The sequence below is a fragment of the Chaetodon trifascialis genome, chromosome 22 (genome assembly GCF_039877785.1).
Source record: "Chaetodon trifascialis isolate fChaTrf1 chromosome 22, fChaTrf1.hap1, whole genome shotgun sequence".
Taxonomy (NCBI): Eukaryota; Metazoa; Chordata; class Actinopteri; order Chaetodontiformes; family Chaetodontidae; genus Chaetodon; species Chaetodon trifascialis.
The window spans coordinates 13801794-13820969 of NC_092077.1; the positions used below are offsets into that span (position 1 = coordinate 13801794).

Here is a 19176-nt window from a genome sequence, read left to right on the forward strand (position 1 = left end):
TTTTAAACTGCCAATTGTCAGTCCAACAACATTATGGGAGTGCAATGCTAAATGTGTGGAGTACTCCCTTAAGCCAATAACAGTATATAGGACTATAGGTGTAGAGGAAAATGTACATTGTAACTGACTTTCACATTACTATTCATTATAAAAAAATAAGGTAAAGATTAATGTAACAACAACAACAGCCAGAAAACATAACAGGACTTCCCTGAACACTCATTAAATGTGTAAATGTGTGTAAAACTTTGAGTAAGATTTTAAAAAATGTGCTTGTTGTCACACACAAATCAACAAGACCATGTATGCACCATAATGTTTCGCAGGTCTGTAAGTGTCGTCAATCACCATCAAACCCTGTTAAGCTCCTCTATCACGATCTTCTCGTTCGTCTCGTCCGCCCTCCTGTTTGGCTGCCCCTGCGCCTTGAAGATGACGCAATTACACATTGTGAGAATGGGCTTGTGTGGCCAAGCCTGACGCAGATCACTGGATGGTGTAGTCATGTTTTGGGAATTCTGATTAGGAGGAAAAGGCAATTAAAAGATAATGCGACGAAACATTCTCATGCACCCATTGCAGTATTTTAATATGAAAGTGACGAAATACAACGTATGAATCCACTCACCTTGTACAGCGAGACCAAGATGAATGCTGGGATGCAAATCAGTGGAATGACCATGAGCAAGCCTCCCACTGTGGTGGCCCAGGTGCCGACTGCATAACCAAACACCACTAGAGGATACATATGTGCTAGGTTATACAGCAACAGGAACTAGGGGGACAAGAAATGGTCAAGTTAGAAGGCTTTACAGAAAAACAAGCATTGCAAACAATATTGTGATCAAAGATGAAAGGCCAGGAGAGAGGGAACCAGGAAGAAGCAAAGAAGTAATAGAGGGTACGACATGTTGAATACGAATGGAAACATGAGAGGAACTCGACGTTAAAGCAGAGAGACGAGTCCATGAATGAAGAGGTGTGACTCAGGTGTGAGCGTCTCACTCCACAGATGAGCGGCGTGATGAACAGCCAGCAGTACTTCAGCAAGGAGAATGGTCGGTACCCGATCATGTCCTCAATGTTGTCATAGAAACGGTCCGCACCTGCAAAGTCATGCATGAGAGGCGTTGGTAAATCAAAAGGAACAAAATGTTTACCTGAGTATTTCCATTTTATGCTACTTAATATTTCCATTCTGCTAGATTTACTTTACACATTTATTTTAACAGCTGAAGTTACAGTTACAATCATGCTCCTTATTAATTATCAGTTATAATGAACAAGCCTGCAGAATAAATACTTCAAGTACACTGTTTTGATCAAGGTGGTGTCACTTTCTTAAACACAGAGTAAAAGCATAGAACATACATTTGCCTTTAACTCATCTTTATTCTTTTCTTGAATGAAGCATGCCCTTTGAATGTAAAGGCTCTGTCAGATTTAGTCCTGTGCACATCCTAAATACTAGAGAAGTAAATAATTGAGTCATCAGATTTTATTAGTTTTATTTCTGTTGAATAATCGCTGAATGTAACTCTTGTTTGGGTGTGTCATGGGAAACCTGTAATGGAAAATAAGTGAACAATTAGTAAGGGGAGAAGGGGGAGGAGGAAGGACGCGCCCAGGGAAATCAAAATCCAGTTTAATCTTAGTAAAGATCAGGCGCTTCAAATGAGGAGGAAAGGTGAGGTGAGGAGGCGGAGGAATGAGATGAAGATGAGAAAGCTGCTCACCTTGAGCTGCCAAAGCGAGGAGAAGAGAAGAACGATAGAAAGAAGAAGAGATGTTTAAACACAGGAGGAGAAAGATGTGAGATCGGTAAAGTGAATGACCAGGCTGATGGAGCAACATCCACAGACTGATTTCTGCAAATGTGCAATATCAGAATAAGCTGTCTAACCTATTCCAGAAAGCAGACACGGCTACATGAATGATAGAGTAAGCAGCCCTGAAACTAAATACATTTACACAGAGGAGGGAAGCGAGTGGTCTCATTTAAATTTGGTTCAGGAACGTTTGTGCACACATAACACAGACTCACTCTGAAGAGGCAGAGAGGCAGAGAGGCTGAAGCAGCAGCAGAAACTGATCCATATCTGTGTCAGTTCGCAGCAGAAGATGTGTGACTGGACCCTGATTCCAAAGAGCGAGTACTATTTGGAGGTGGAAATGCACTTTCAGTGAGCCAAAATTAAACACACACACACACACACACACACACACACACACACACACACACACACAAACACACACACACAAGGAATTCTCAAGGAATGTGCTGAGCGGTGTGTGTTGAGAGAAGTGTTTTGATACAGATGCTCTGAGATGTAGAAGACACATATGAGAACATCTGTTGTGTTGTAATTTAGCCAGTAATACTGCTGATAATGTCGGTGTGGGAAGAGGTGAGCTCAGAAAATCTAAAATGATGGCAGTAGGAGGGCTGGGATACAAAAATGGAAGATTTGTGGCATAGAGAAAATAGCAGCAAGACACAGGCCATGGCAGGAAGTCAAGATCCAGAAAAGGAAGAGGGCAAACAAAAGAAAATCCCTCAAACAGTAACTCCTCTGCTTGTGTTTGAGTTTCAGGTCTCTGACTTTACAGCTGAAGGTTTGATTTCAGTCCAGTAGATGGAGCACTTGTCCTTCTGGTTTAGGATGAACTCGACAAACCCCAACTCCTCACAACTGAGAGGAGGACTGTTTGTTTCCCCTATCCTATCCCTAAAATGAGCTGTTAAATGGTGGTGATGAAAAAGCAGACAGGTGATCTGCTCTGGGTGACTGTGATTGTTGTATAATAAGTGGACAAAAGCTGTACTGTAAAGAAAAGTTTACTGTTAACTGATGAAAGTTGAGGTCCAACATGGCATAGTCATGACTAATTTCATGGTGATCCGTTCAATAGCTGTTGAGAAGAGTAAAGCCATACCTGGTTTAATAATTTCTTCCATTGTTCGAGATAAAACATGTATTTAAAAAAAAGGCTGGAAGCACCTGAAAAAGATTTATTGAGGCTTCTGAAACAAATAACCAAAGCGCTCAAGGTGCAAAGGCTGCTTTCTGTGTAGATATTGTTATCAAAGGCGTTTCCCCTGAGTAGATCCCCTTAGAAGAGTGTATGTACAATATATGTGGCGCAAAGTAATGGGAGGAATAATGTTAAGAGAAACTCTAAATAATCTCACACAAAAATCATTTCCATCTTATCAAAAAGCCCCTATTTGTTTTGTTGGTGGAGCTCTCTTAACGTAAAAATAAAATGAGCGTGTTTAAGTTTTTATCAGACGCTGCTTTCTTACAGATACAGTAAGCTGATCACACTGTTGAAACAAACGCTGTTGTCGGGATCCAGTTCAAGGAATATAATTTCTTTTTGGTCGCTACTGTGAATGCACTGCACTGCTGATGATGTTGATACTGAGCAAACAGCAAAACCATTTAGAGGACACATTTTCACAAACTTTTTAGAAACCATTTGAAGTTGGTAATGGCTTTTGTGTTGAGACATGGTGCAGCAGTGGCTCACTGGTGCATGCAGTGTAGAATAAAAAGCAGCTTGTAGTGCAGTGGTAACGTCCACTTACCGTACACCCAGGCAATGACAATGATCTCAACACCGGTAATGATCAAGAGACTGGTTCCACTGCTACCATACATGTCTATCACGTGATAAAGGGCTATCCCTCCCTGAAACATGAGCAGAAAAAAATATACAGGAAATAAAGCGTCATGGGTAGCAGTAAGAGATTATCTGTTAACAGGACAATTAAGATGTGGTTTTTCTACTTGACTATGTAGACAACACTCATTTCTATAAAGCAATTTCCTGTGATGTGCAAAAATAGGCTGATGTTAGTCTCTTTAAAGCTCAGAGTTTACTGCTATGGTAGCTGCTCTGTGAGGCTGTGCATAGGCTTTGAGCTTAAATGCTAACATACTGATGTTTAGCAGGTAAATGTTTATCATGTTCACCATCTTACTTTAGCATGTTAAGATAGTAGGCTAGCTGCAAAGATATACTCAAGTTAACAGGGTCAATTTGTTCAGACTACAGCTAAATACTACTGTTTACAGCTAAGTTATGGTAGCAGTTCTGTGAGGCGTTATAGGCTCTAAGCTAAATGCTAGCATGCTGATGATACATAGCAGGTAGATGTTTATATGCACCATCTAAGTTTAGGGTGCTAGCATGCTAACATTTGCTAATAAGTACTTAACACAAAGTACAGCTACTGATTTCAAGATTTCTGCTGCTTAGTACCCCAGTGACCAATGGCAGCCCCAGTAGAAAAGAGACAACGGTGATGACCAGGACCAGTATCTCCCTCGCGCCCCGCCTCCTCAGGTGGCGTGGGAACAGGTCTGTGATAACTGTAGCCAGGCTCTCCACACGCACAAACTGTGAGGGCAGAACTGAAGCAGATTAGCTTATTTGGATATCGTAGATTTGTGTGTATTTGTAATACAGCATGAACACTGCATATGATGCATTACATAGAATACCTGACTGCCCAGGGTCAGGAGGAGGATCATGAAGAAGAAGACCACAGCCCAGAAGGATGAGCCAGGCAGCAATGACAGGGCCCTTGGAAAGACCATAAAGATCAAAGCAGGACCTGTAGAAAACACATGAATGCATCTATCAACACATGATAGTGTGTTGTAATCTTCAAGGTCAGACAGGGATTTAAAGTGCTTTAAGAAAGTAGTTCCTAACCTTTCCACCTTGTTACACCTTAAAATGCCTTCTGAGCCTTCTGAGCCTCAGTACAGACTTAAGTTTCCTTTGAAGGACTTTTCGAAACTCAAGAAGTGGAAGAATCCAGCAAAAGCTGCTAACCCTAACCCTAATCCTGACCCTAACCCTAGAAAAAAATTGTGAAAAATAAATATTTTTGTCATATAACCTTTAATCATTTTCTGACCCCTCAGAATTTTCTTGTGACCCTTTCAGGAACTAATGTTTTAACACAACTATAACTAAATTTTGTTTAATAGCTTTGTTTATGTAGCACAGTTAAGATGAACAAAGACATAAACAAATTAAAAAAAAACAAAAAACAAAACTTAAAATATTAAAAACATGCCACTGGCCACAACAAAGACTCTTCCAAGTCAAGATCTTTTAACTGTATGTGAACATAAGATGCCATCTTGTGGACATTGTTGGTTGTAGTCACCACTGTGCAGAATTAAAGCCACAATGCATTAGAGCAGCAACAATTAGTCAATTAATCAGTTAGTCAATAAAAGGAAAATTACAACTAATTTGATGATCAAATTATAATTTCATCATTTTATAAGCAAATATTCCAAGCTCCTTAAATGTAAGGACTTGATGCTTTTCTTTGTCATACATGATCCTAAACTAATATCTTTGGGTTTTGGATCAATGAATGGACAAAGCAAGACATTTCATTGGAAGATGTGGGATATTACAGCAGAGATATTATTATTATTATTATTATTATTATTATTATTATTATTATTATTATTATTATTATTATTATTATTATTATTAAAGGGCTGCACGGTGGTGCAGCAGGTAGTGCGCGTGCCTCACAGCAAGAAGGTTGCCGGTTCGATCCCCGGGTCAGGCGGGGCCTTTCTGTGTGAAGTTTGCATGTTCTTCCCGTGCATGCGTGGGTTCTCTCCGGGTACTCCGGCTTCCTCCCACAGACCAAAAACATGCTCATTAGGTTAATTGATGACTCTAAATTGCCCGTAGGTGTGAGTGTGAGTGTGAATGGTTGTTTGTCTTTGCATGTGGCCCTGCAATCGGCTGGCGACCAGCTCAGGGTGTACCCCGCCTCTCGCCCATTGTAGCTGGGATAGGCTCCAGCCCCCCGCAACCCCGAAAGGGATAGGCGGTATAGATAATGGATGGATTATTATTAAATTAACAACAAAAGAAAAAAGAAAAAAAAGGATGAAGATGATGAAAACACAATTAACTCACCAGCAGCAGCAATCTCATATATTGGTACATCCATTTCAAAAGCCATGAACCCCAGTACCGAGAACACCGCAAAACCAGCAAAGATACTGGTGACACTGTTCACGCAACATAGTGCTAAGCAGTCCCTGTAACACAGCAAGAACAAAAAGTCCTCACTGTCATGTGAATGTAAAACTGTAACTGTAAGAGCGACGTGTCGGTGTGTGAGGATGCTGACCTGTAGCAGTTGTATTTGTATTTGTTGTAGCTTCCCAGAGTGGTCAGCACTCCCGTACATGTGGCGTAGGAGTATAACACCAGCATCCCTGCATCAAACCATATCTAGAGAGGGTAAGAGATTGACAGGTGAAACATTTGAGCGGCACCTTGAAAGTTGATTATATAATCCAGAGCATGTGCTTTCCATCAACTTCTTTCCTAACAAGGCAATAAAAAAAATAATTTGTCAGGTCAAAACAATTAAACTGTACAATAACAAACAGCTTTGCTTTATGCCAGTGTCAATAACGATTCAATCCCTGTGAATTTGTGTTGAAGTGCACATTAGACAGGCATGCAGAATGTCTACTTTTGTCTTTCTGTGACACTATGTGAGTGAGTGTGCACCACATGTGCGTTTGTATATGTGAGCATTTAGGTTTGTGGGTGTAGGCGGGCTTGTTTACAGGAATGTCTGTCTATGGGCTCTCGTTCCAGCAGCATCTGGTTAACATTAGCAGCACTACAGCGGTGTAAGTCTCGCCCACGAAGACATAGTGTTGGCATGGTACATGCCCCTGCTTTGGCCCCACGGTTGGCCCGGCTTATTCCTCAATGGAGGCTGGAGTCTGTCATAAAGGATCTTTACATTTGACTGGATAAAGGAAGCTGTTGTGTGTTTTATTTAAGTCCTCTTGGCTGCTCTACATAAGGATCCACACACTGACACATGGACAAAAGGAGACACATTCACACATTAAACGGACCCCAGATGCGGGCCAGAACTCTATTACGATTTCCTCTGTGGTTCGAAGCAAAACAGGCACTTGCATGCTAAAGCAAAACTCATTAGAAACAGAGCTGTTTTTAAGAGCATATGGCATTGCATAACTCTGCCCTCTGTCCCATAACTGCTTTCACCTGCTTCGACATAACTTGAAATAACACTTTCACAGTTTTCCCTTTGCCTCCTTTCATGATAAGATTCCCACAATGGTACAGAGCTGTTCAGGGCTCCATGAGTCGTGGTCTTTTTTGGGTTGGTTGAGGTGCAGCCACATATCGCGCTTTTTTCACGACCACTCACAGCAATGTTCACACAAACACATGCCGGCTTTCACATCCACATGCCCACAGAAGAAGAGGAAGTGACCCCCATCATCCACAAAGATGGACTCTGAGGCTGAACCCTCTGGTGAACGCATCTGAACCATGAAGCTGAGAGTCACGCTGCAGACTTTCAAGGGGAAGACAGAGAGACAGACAGAGTAAGAGAGAAATACCCGGGGGGGGTGGAATGTGATGACTAAGAAAGACCCCTTGTCTTCAGCCGTTGTTCTTGCTGGCAGAAACAGATGCTGTCATTATGCAAAAGCATGCCAAGTAATTCAAAAATAAGCCTCTGTTTAATTCCACGTTCACTTTAGAAGTGACATCATTAAGCAGAGTGAATAACACATCTGGTGTAAAAATGTAACGCAGAGTGCTGGTTCTCACAAAAATAAAAATCAATAACTTGCAAAGATGGTAGACTTTGGTTTTAGCTTAAAGCAAGTAATACTGACTTTCTATGAGGTACTCAAGGGGAAAGCTTTCTTTGACAGACGTCTCTCACTCAGAAAGGATCTTGGTTTGCTTTTCTTGTTAATACTCTGCCTTGGGACCGGAAACAAGAGTTGAGGCCAGGGGAAGGGGGGGGCGTAACAGGACACTGAGTTCATTCTGTTAGAAGAAAGAGGATTCGAAGAAAGACTGAGGATTGTGAAATGAAGACACAAATGATGCTCTGGTTGGTCGTGAGGCCAGTGCCCTAAGTTCTAATACGTTCACATGTTTACTTCAGAAAGTCTGTGTACTGCGTCTGTAATGTTGTATCTCAAGCAAACAAGAACAGCTCTTACTCTTGGTTGGAAGATGAGGTGGAAGTCAGGGATGAGGTAATACCTCAGTCCCTCCCCAGCTCCTGGGAGTGTCACTCCGCGGAAGAAGATGATGAGCAGCAACACATAGGGGACGGTAGCAGTGACGTACACAGCCTGCAAAAAAATGCATGCAAACAGGTAGGTCATGATTTCATATGTGCACACAAGCACTCACTCTTACCATTAAACCTGTATCCACATTTCAGAACAGCAGAAAAATCTGAAAACCCCACATCAACATATTACCACCCTATAAAGTTGATGTGTTAGAACATGTGGGCCACGTAGTGACTGTACAGGCATTATTCACACTCCTTCTGCTCGGATTTTGGTCTCCACCAACTGACTCTCACCTCCTAAATACTCCTCTATGCTAACAGCTAGTTGCCACCTTTGTCTGTCTGATGCTTGCCATGTAGCGTACAGTGGGTTTACCTGAATTCATTTTGAAATCTGCACGCCTGAAGATGTGGGGCGTAAAACTAAAACAATGAGCTGAGAGGCGCTAAAACGCCATCCTGAAGTAAAAGTGACAGAAATCTGAGAGGTTAAGAAACAGTGACAAAGGTGAGTTGGATGAAGTACAACTCAAAGACGTTACATTGACAAAGCAGTACTCACCTTTCCCGTGGATTTGATTCCCTTCCAGATGCAAAAGTAACACATAACCCAGGCAAGCAGGAGACACAGAGCCATATCCCAGTGTACCGGTGTCATTGACATGTCATCTGACATTCTCAACACGCGGTTTCTGTGAGGAAGCCATCAGACACGTAAACGTATAAATAACACTGCATGCTCTGCGTCTAATAAGCAGACAATGACTGCGCGCAGGCATGCAAACACACTTTGTTCTTTCTAAAGCTTTCACCCGCCACAACACAGCCTGCTGCAAATGTGTCATGACTTAACATCATGAGAAGAATGCCCTGAAAGCCAAGTTTCCTTTTACTGTAACCATGACAGTGGAAACAAATTTAAATACGACGGAAAAGGGCCAAACATCTGCATCATGTATACAGCTGCTTTAATCTGTTTTCGTTTATTTTGGACAGTTTCAGTGTGTGTTATAAAAGTACATATTGTTCTCATCATGCAGCGTGGCTGTACGGAGCTGAGTGATTTCCCAATGTGTGCTGTCACAACAGATCAGGAGATGATCATGTGAGGAGCAGCAGCCCAGTTTGAAAATACGTAAAAGTGAGGAAAAAACAAAGAGGCAGGCTGCTTTTGATTAAAACTGGGGGTTGAATAATGTGGTGGTGATTAGTTATTTGTGGCTTCAGAGGAATGTAACAGGCTCATTTTCCTGCTGTGTTTCGGTGGTTTTGGTTGACCATCAACATCACGTTGACTCCAGGCGGTAAAGATGGCCTCTTGGTATTTCGGATGCATTGAGAGTTATTGCTGAGGAATGTTCGACCCGAGGACTAGCACACGGGGGAGGATGATATTACTGTCGAAGCTCTTTTCATGTGTTAAGAAGATAAGTGTGTGAGTGTGTGTGTTTCTCACATCCAGAACTCCTTTTCCGGTGTGATGCCATGCAGTAAAGGCTCAGTTGCATTCCTGGAAACATAAAAAGATACTTCAATCTAATGATGATTCTGAACAGCACTTGTTTTAGCTTCCAGTCAGTTCTTTTCAGTTTTAATGAACTCACAGATCATTAATAAAACATGTTCACTACTGTACTTAAAATGAAGTGTACTATTTTATCATTATTACTCAAATACACTTATTCTCCTTCTTGCTGAGAGTTAGATGAAAAAAATCAATACCATGATGAAGATATAATCCGGCCCATTATATCCCGACCGATACTGGATTTCTGAGACCAGTAGTGATATTGATATTTAGGTGAAAGCTGATCATAATGCAACGGACAACAGTACGTTATTTATATAAACACATACCGTCATCAATATCATCACAGGTGAAAAAATAGTATACTTCAATTTACTTTTTGAGGAATGTCCCAAGTGTAATTACGTGTACTAAAGTAGTCCTTGAGTACCACTTGAGTAATACTTGCCACTTTGGACATAAGAAAGAAGAGAGAGGCATGTTCGCTGAGAATAGTATTGCTTCGCGCAAAAAGTACCTACAGCAGCAGTTGGCATCCAAGTGGAGGAGGGAGTAAAGTAGTATTAAAACATTAAGAGAAAAGGAGCGAGTTCATCCATTCATTTAATCTCTAATGGAGACATGAATGCAGAAAAGGTGCCAGTTGGATTGGATTGCCAGTCAGCCGTCATTTTGTGCAATCAACATTTGCTTCATAATGATACGTTAAAGCAAAAAACGCGACTATTGCCAGTGTAAACAAACACAACGTGTCAATTAGCGAGCTTTAGAGGTGCTGGTGTGAGGATTTTGTTCGCTTTAGAAAGAGCCAAGCTACAGTAGCTGTTTCCCCTTGTATTCATGTTCAGCTAAGCTAACCGGCTGCTGGCTCCAGCTTCATATTTACTACACAACAGTGGTATCAAACCTCTCAACTAACTCTACGATAGAAGGGAAGTAAGCGTATTTTCCCACGATTATTCCTTGTTATGTTTCAATACAGTGTTTTTCTACTATTTGACGCCAAACTTTTTTCAGCCACTTTTAAACTATGGTCTGATAAGGTGGTTAGATTTATTGGGTGTACTTTTCAACTGCAAACTGTCCCAAGACAGCAGTTAATCTTGATGTAACAGATGTAAGAACCTGAACCTGTAAGAACCTGTTACACTGAACACATAAAAGCAAGGGTGTGTCCCAAAGCTGCTGGCTGCAACTACGGAAGAAAACACTAATCTCATACATCTTATTATTTCTTTGTATGTATTACATCAATATGATGGATTCCCGCTCTGCAGTCACACTTCATAACAACTTACATTAAAGTAATGTCTTCAAAGTAGTCAGGGGAGGTGACGTTGTTTAGGAATGACCAGTTGGAGTCCGGTTGAAACAAATGGGGGTTGGCAAAGACGCTAAGGTGACTGTGACATAAATCTGAGAGGTCGAAGAAAGACAGAAGAAGGTGAGTTGAAGGTTGCACACCTCGAAGTGTTCAGATGCGTATGCAAATGGTTCTTGTGCTTCCTCTGAGGTCTATAAGAAAGCAGTCAGCACACTACATATCAAAAGCAGACGTATTTGAACACGTCAGCGTTGATTTGTCATCGAGTAGCTCTCACCAGTGTTCCACATGTTGTCACATGTGGACCAGGGCAGTGGGCTCTTGAAGGAGTTATACAGGTAGAAGAGAGTCCAGGCCAGGATCATGATGTAGTAGATATTCAGATAGCTCACAATCACTTGTGATGCAATCCCCACCCCTGCAGGAAACAGTTATTTTGCACGCAGTTAGTGAAAGGCTGTCTTCTTCTGTATTATGCAACAGATTGGTTTCTAGTCTCCAAAGCTTAGCTATACATACATATCTGCCTTATAGTGCCTTACTGTTCTCCTCAGAAGCATTTGTTTGAACCAGTCAACCACCAGCAGTGTCAGCATTTGACACTCCCTTCCACAATATATTCCCCGTTTTTAAGATAATAGTGTAAACAAGCCTCAAACAGTGGATGCCCAAGGCAGCTATTGTTGAGGGTTGACTGCTCCTGAACTTTTGAAGAGGTGGTAAAACATCTTACCAAGTCTTGAATATGTGTGTGGTGTTTTTGTTCTGGGGATTAAAACATTGAAAATGTATATCTTTAGTTTATACCAGCATGCAAACAGCTATATCTTCCTAATAACAATGAAGAAAGCACAATGAAAGACATGCATTTCCTGCATGTCTACTGACTAACTCTTGGGACAGAGCCTTGTTTTTACCCTGGAACATGGGGCATATCTTCCTCCAGGCAGTCACACCACCCTCACTGGTGTACTGGCCAAGTGCCGTCTCCAGGAAGAACACAGGGATGCCACAGAATACGAGGAGCACAAAGTAAGGGATGAAAAAGATACCTGCGAGTAGATACCCATGAAGAAGAGTCATGTGTTAGAGCTCCACTGATGCTGATGCATGCTGCACACAAGCAGATAAACACTATATATATATATGTATATATGTATATGTATGTATGTATGTGTGTGTGTATATATATATATATATATATGTGTGTGTGTGTGTGTGTGTGTGTGTGTATACATATATATACACACATATATATATACATATATATACATATATACACACACACACACATATATACACACACACACACACACACACACATACATATATACAACATACATACATACATACATACATACATGCATATATATATATGTATGTATATGTGTGTGTGTGTGTGTGTGTGTGTGTGTGTGTGTGTGTGTGTATGTATGTATGTGTGTGTGTGTGTGTGTGTATATATATATATATATATATATATATATATATGTGTGTGTGTGTGTGTGTGTGTGTGTGTGTGTGTGTGTGTGTGTGTGTGTATGTATGTATGTATGTATGTATATACATACACACACACACACACACGCATATATATACACATACATACATACATACATACATACATACATACATACATACATACATACATATATATAAATCCTCCACATAATAGTTTGTAATGAGTGAAATTCCAGTGAGATTGCATGATTTTCCATTTTACCAAACTTGCTTGTGGACACAACACAACACACACACATCCTCAGCCTTCATCTGCAATGCTTGTATTAAACCTCAGCAGCCTTTATTCTACATTACAGCCAGCAAAAATCCCAACTTGCATTCAGTCCCTTACCTCCTCCGTTCCTGAAGCACAGGTAGGGAAAACTCAAAATACTCCCAAGGTCAACGATTTCAGCAGTCATGCAGAGTAGGAACTCCTTGTTGTTGGCCCATTTCCCCCTTGGATGAACCCCTTCCTCAGGAATCTTCTTATCTGGGCCGGGGTCTCCGACAGGAGCCCCTCTGACTGTTTCTTCAGACATGGTCGCTCAGTCTTTTGTACGCACACATAATAAGCACAAGTGAAATGCAAATCACAGGAACCCTCTTCCATATAGAACTGAGGCTTTTGCCATTTCATTGATTGTTCCCATATTTATTCTAATAGCTCACACTGTAGTATCCTCTGGTCATGTCAACCAAACGCCCAAATGCCAACAACTGCAGATGACTTCAAGAAATGATCAATTTACTTGTGCTGAAGGTTAAAATAAAAAAAAAAACTCGTCCAAGAAACAAAACAATGAAATGTTTCTAGCTTTTGGAAAAGGATCTGAATGCATGTAACTCACCCGTGAGCTTGAAGTGGGCGCCGACAATAAATTCCTGGACTGAAGGAGAGACGCTCCAAGAAAACCTTTATTCTAAACAGGGGTGTGTCCTAAAGAATATCGTATACACCCACGCACACACACAAACACACGCAATGGCTGTTCCCATGGACTTGGGAAGTTTTGCGCAAGACGTATACAGATGTTTTATGTGCAATCGTGCGTGCAAAAAAAATGCAGAAGAAACAAATGCAAAATGTATTTCGGAAGCAAATTATGCAGAATCAATGCACCATTTTAGTTCTCTACAGTCGTGGGTTATTTACTGCATATGTGTTATGTGGACGTAGGTCTCAAATGCATCGTATTTAATAAGCTGAGCGGGTTTTGTTGTTTTTGTTTTTTGTTTTTTTACATGTTATTTCGCAAAGTAATCTAGGCATATTTACTAGAATTTATATTTATTATAGGGAGGAAATAGAGTAAAATAAAGTAGCTACAGATGTGAAATGTAACTGAAAAGTAGAGGATTACATATAAACTGGCACAGAATTAAAAATATACAAAAAAAAAAACAAACAAAAAAAACAACTCAAGGTAAGTATCTAGTAGTTGGTTGTTGACTTTCCGCCATTGTTCATTTGTTTGCTTTTTCTTTTACAATGAATCCATACAAACCGAAAAAAACTGTTTGAGTAATAAGCTGTAAAATGGTCCACAATCTAGGTTCCCAACATAAAAATCTATATGCACCTTGGATATATTTCTGTGCACAGGCGCTGTAAGCCAGGCGTCCACCTCTATACACACAACCTAATGTCATAACTATCTACGCTATAGATATCTATTGATATACATATTCGAAATTTAAACTGATTAACCCGCTTTGTTTGATGAGATTTCAGTATACATTGTCCACCTGTCAGGACAAACTCAGGGCACAAGCGTTAAATAGAAAAGGAGGCGTTACATCACATTGACGCAATGACGCTTCGTGCGTAACCAACCAGGAAATAAAAGTAAACAACGCATAGGAAAACGAAAATGTTATGTAGCGCTAGTCATCCCTTCTCATTCCGAGTGTGCGGTCTTTGTGCTGAGTTATTCATTATGCATGAAGGATTTATATCCCGATAAGGACAGGGACCCAGTTAGAGGCAGCCTGAAACCTGGTAAGATACCCGGAGAGGTGACAGGAGTCGGGTGCGGCAGCCGCTAATGATAGCTAGCTCGATATGGCAATTTCCTGTTATCATTTGAATTTGTTTACAAGATGAAATGCCCTCACGACCATGGCTTAAAAACAGCTTCTTGACGTTAGGTTTGTCACAGGGACAAAACCCCACGTTAGTCCTCTCCTCCCCTCCCCTCACCCCCCATAACTCTTTTTATTTGAGCTGCTCTTTTACTGTCGTGTTTTCAGTGTGTCCGCGTGTTTTCACGTATTCATTTCAGATTCAGCAATGTTAGCCATCAGATCGTCAGAGGAGGAGTCCGCAGAGATTGAGGAGATGGACACCTCAGAGCCCAACTGGTGCTGGTTCTACCTGGCTGAGTGTGGGGTGTGGCACATGTTTGAGGTACTTCACAGGACTTGGCAACTTTACATATCACCATACACTTTGCAGTAGTCCTGATGCTGCACTCTCCGCCTGTTGCCCCTCCCCTGGTGATACCTGGGTCTCTAATCATGTGACATTGAGAATCAAAGTCTGCAGGTTTTAATGTCAGTCCTCATTTGTTAGTAAAATTTCTGGGTGTAGACTTTGGTTGGCTGGAACATTGGAAGTCAGTGGCAAATGATGAGAGCATTTCTGTTAATGCATTCACCCATGACCTTTGCATACTAGTTAGAAATTAGTGGAGCTGCAGTGATTAGTTGATTAACCAATCAGGCAGTAATCAGTTCAAGTTATTTGTGGAGCCAGATTGTCAAACATTTTCTCATCTTTGTTGTAAATTCAGTATTTGTTGTTTTGTTTTAATTTCAGTCAGACTAAACTCAGAGGACTTGTTTTGCAGTCTGACCAACAGACCGAAACTCAACAATATGTAATTTAGTATCACATAAACACAATTAATTTTCTGGCAATCAACGTATCGATCATCTTTTCAGCTCTCCTTTTGACTAATTTGCGTTCCTCCATTTCCCTGTCAGATCGATCCCAGTGCAGCCTGCTCCGTGACGAGCGCTCAGATCGAGCAGTGCTACAACAGAAACCAGCGAGGTGTCATGGAATTCTACACAGCCAAGTACACCTACAGGCTGGACTTCTCAGGTAAAGTGAGACTGAAGGTACATCATCACACAGACAATATTCAGCCCTCAGAGCTGTAGCAGTCAAGAGTTCTGCTGAAGATTTCTTGTTAATCCTGTTTCATAAATTATGCATGGCTATGAGTTCCTGTGGCTCTAATCTTGATTAAATTCCTCACCAGTCATGCGGCAGATAAACGTAACGACAGGAAAGCAGCGGCCAATCAAACGCTCCCTCCACTCTGCAACTGGCTTCAGGTAAGATTTGGTGACATTTCTAGAACTTTGTCTTCAATTTATCCCTTCATCTTAACAAAGACAAGATGTTATGAGCAGGGCATGTAAACGAAAGCGCATCGTACAAGCAGCTGCTAACCTCAGGAATCCGTGACGTAAACCTTGAAATCCTACCAGCTGAACGGGGAGCTGCCCTGCAGCTGACCCTGGAATGTGGTCTCCATAATCACAAGACAAAAGACGATGTCTGCATCAGACACAAATACAACCCTGATTCTCAAACGCTGCCAGTTGTATAAAGAATATTAAACCGCTGTCAGTAAACAGTTTGTTTGCACGTGATTGCATTCTGTACTTATTCATGTTCTACATGGCGTCCAAACTTTTTAGGAACTGGGGTTGTACCATAGCAGAGGGTTTTTTTTTCTGCATTGCATGCTCTTCCTGAATGACATCGGTCTACTGACATAATGCAGATGCTGTTCTTCTTCTCTCTCCTTCTCGTCCTCTGTCAGGTTTATTTGTGATAATCTTGCCTTGCCTGTTCCCTGTCACTGGGAGAGAATCAACACAGATGAGCCCTATCAGGTGAGTTAAATGAGACATTATTGGGACGCACACTTGGTACACACACAAACACGCATCGCTGGTGGTGGGTGGGGTTTGTGTTTTGCTCTAGAAGAATGAGATTCTTCGAAGTTCACATTGAAAAGGTGCTGGGAATATTCCACTTAGATCTTTGCTGGTGTCTTGGCAATGGGTTTTTTTTGGGTTATTTTCCCACAACGAATGACTGTAGAAGCTTTAAGTTCAAGGAAATCACAGAATTGATTCCACTTCTTAAAAGATGTGCCATGAAAACAGACCTAAAATTCGTTGTTCACAGTTGTTTTACGCTCTTCCGTCATTCCATTTTACTTTCCAACCAAGCTTGAACTCAGTAACTCACCATTTCTTTCCCTGTTTGTGCGTGCGATTGTGTTTCTGCAGCTCATCCAGCTCGGAAGAGACACCTACGAGTTTAAAGAAGTCGCCAGACTGTATGAAAGGACCATGGATCATCCAGTCAAATCCATCCAGAGGATTCAGAACCTGGACTTATGGGAATTCTTCTGCAGGTACTTAGTTGTGATGAGTGAACAGCGCGTTGTCCAAAGTGCTCTTGTGTGTTAGCAGAGGATTCTGATATTAATTTGGGTACTTGTAGGACAATTTTTTTATGTGGTGCATAAAAAAACTCCAGACACAGCTCCTCTTCTGTCGGAGTAAATCAGCAGAATGAAACCCGCCTGAGAGCATTCTCTCACTTTTCCTGAATCATTTCATAGATTTTGTCTTTTTAGCGTAGTTTTGAGCACATCCCTGCAGCCCCGTGCAGCTTGATAACACACTTTAAAAACAAAGTGATCAGTGCTCTGTGTTGTTGTTGTCATTCCATGATTCTCCCCTAAGGAAGAAAACACAGTTGCGAAAAGTCAAGCGCACTTTGGATATTGAGGAGCGAATGCTGTTTCATGGCACAGGGCACAGCAACATACAAGCTATATGTACGTTTAACTTTGACTGGCGGCTGACAGGGAGCCATGGCGATGTCTACGGCAAAGGTAGATCCTTCTGTGCTGTGATGTGACATCATGAGACAATTCACTTTTTTGGGGGGAGCTGATTTTAACACTTTGTTCAATTTTCCCTCACACAGGGAGCTACTTTGCCCGGGATGCCAAATACTCCAGTAAATTCTGCCACACCACAGGGAAGCACAACACCACCCTGCAGAGACACGGACTCGCCCCGCCAATATTTGCCAGTGAGCCGCCCTACAAGACCATGTTCCTGGCCAGAGTGCTTGTCGGAGAATACACGGTCGGTCATCCCATGTACTGCAGACCGCCCTCCAAGGATGCCAGCTTCACCAACTTCTACGACAGCTGCGTGGACGATATGGCCAACCCAAAGATTTATGTCATTTTTGACAGCAATCAGATTTACCCAGAGTATCTGATTGAGTTCTATTGAAGCCTGAAACAAGAAGATGTGTACGTCTTTCTTTTTATAGAGGCTGGATCTCAAACTGTTGGATGCAGAATCAGATGACGGGATTATAAAGGGAAGAAGCTGGAGGGATTTTTGCTTTTCCCTCAGCGGATCCAGTGCCTAACTGGAGCATGAGTCATCTAAAGTGCCTTTGGGGAAAATCAACGAGACAATAAAGGCTTTGTGTATAGTTTGTATACTGTACAGTGTATTCGAAGACCGGCTCATATGGTTAGAATGTGTCTGTGATCTGTGAAGATTGAGACACTGACTAAAGATGGGCTCTTGTGGCAGTTTTGTCAGAAAAGCTGTGCTTGCTTGTTCAATATCTGTGCACAGTCGTTAAAAATAAGAGCGGCACTTGCAGCCTGTAGGTTAGAGGCGATGTCCTGCCATCAGCCACAGCCCTTCCTTCACATCCACAGTGCCACGCATGAGCTTATTTACAAGTCATGTCGACATAATTCCAAATGACAAAAACCAAAAACATGTTCCCGCTCTCTCATTCAGCACCGTGATGCGTCAGTTAGTGACATCCACATCTGTGTGTACCTAGTACGATGTATTATGTAGGCATGGATTTGATTTTTTTGTTTTTGTTGAAGAAAACGCTTCTACCTCTACATGGTTTTTAAACATGCATCAGTGCACTTTTCCCCCCTTTCCATGAAAGGCTCTGTAATTGTGTCACAATGACATAAAGTCTTGATGTCGTGTTCACTTGTGGTCCTTGAGCGATATGTCTCTGTGTGTTTCTGACCATCGTCCTTTATCTCGAAAAAGACTCGACAGCGACTGAGGTTGAATTTTGTCCTTCAGCCCAAACTGGAACAAGATAAAGTTTGTTTGACTTCACCGCCTGCTAACATCTTTCCTTAAAGGAATAAGCAGGTTATTTTTGCACTTGGTGTAAATCTATGAAAAAAAGAGAAAAAGAATGTAGCCAGCACATGTATAGTACTGTACTGAAATTCAACTAAACAATGTGATACCGCTTTGCTGTGTGCGTTTGTTGAATTCATTGTGTGATTGTGTGTTTTTGAGTGAGGAGGAGAACAAAAGCGTCGAGGGTTCTACATTTTCCACGAGATTGGATCCACAGCAGCTTGTGAGTTTCCTCATAGTGAATGCAGGCAAGCGAAGAAGCAGCCCTGTGTCTTAAGCCTCAAAGACTGTGTGTAAGTGTGGGGGTGTGTGGAGCTATATGTGTGTAATTTGCACGTTACGACTAATAAAGTTTTCAACAAAAGCATGTTGAAGCATCTCTTTGAGGACATATCTCAGAGAAGAAGAGGAAAGCCGGCCTCCCTCAGAGGT

At 41.6% G+C, this 19176-nt stretch overlaps 2 protein-coding genes across 2 annotated transcripts; one reads left to right on the plus strand and one right to left on the minus strand.

Annotated features, from left to right (window-relative positions):
* Window positions 1-350: 350 nt before the first annotated feature.
* LOC139350687 (sodium- and chloride-dependent GABA transporter 2-like) lies at window positions 351-13381 on the minus strand. The gene is made up of 16 exons (XM_070992215.1): window positions 13353-13381; window positions 12854-13054; window positions 11916-12050; window positions 11276-11416; window positions 10973-11090; window positions 9603-9656; window positions 8709-8838; window positions 8067-8201; window positions 6185-6288; window positions 5968-6092; window positions 4512-4624; window positions 4270-4407; window positions 3593-3695; window positions 1006-1106; window positions 629-775; window positions 351-518 (listed from the first exon to the last, which is right to left on the minus strand). Exons 2-16 carry the CDS (start codon window positions 13041-13043, stop codon window positions 351-353), a joined length of 1902 nt encoding a protein of 633 aa, XP_070848316.1. The 5' UTR covers window positions 13044-13054; window positions 13353-13381.
* A 950-nt stretch (window positions 13382-14331) lies between these two features.
* On the plus strand, window positions 14332-19111 carry LOC139350973 (protein mono-ADP-ribosyltransferase PARP11-like). Its single transcript, XM_070992653.1, has 8 exons — window positions 14332-14503; window positions 14787-14911; window positions 15490-15610; window positions 15771-15846; window positions 16341-16413; window positions 16816-16943; window positions 17278-17429; window positions 17525-19111. Exons 1-8 carry the CDS (start codon window positions 14446-14448, stop codon window positions 17839-17841), a joined length of 1050 nt encoding a protein of 349 aa, XP_070848754.1. The 5' UTR covers window positions 14332-14445; the 3' UTR covers window positions 17842-19111.
* Window positions 19112-19176: the final 65 nt, after the last annotated feature.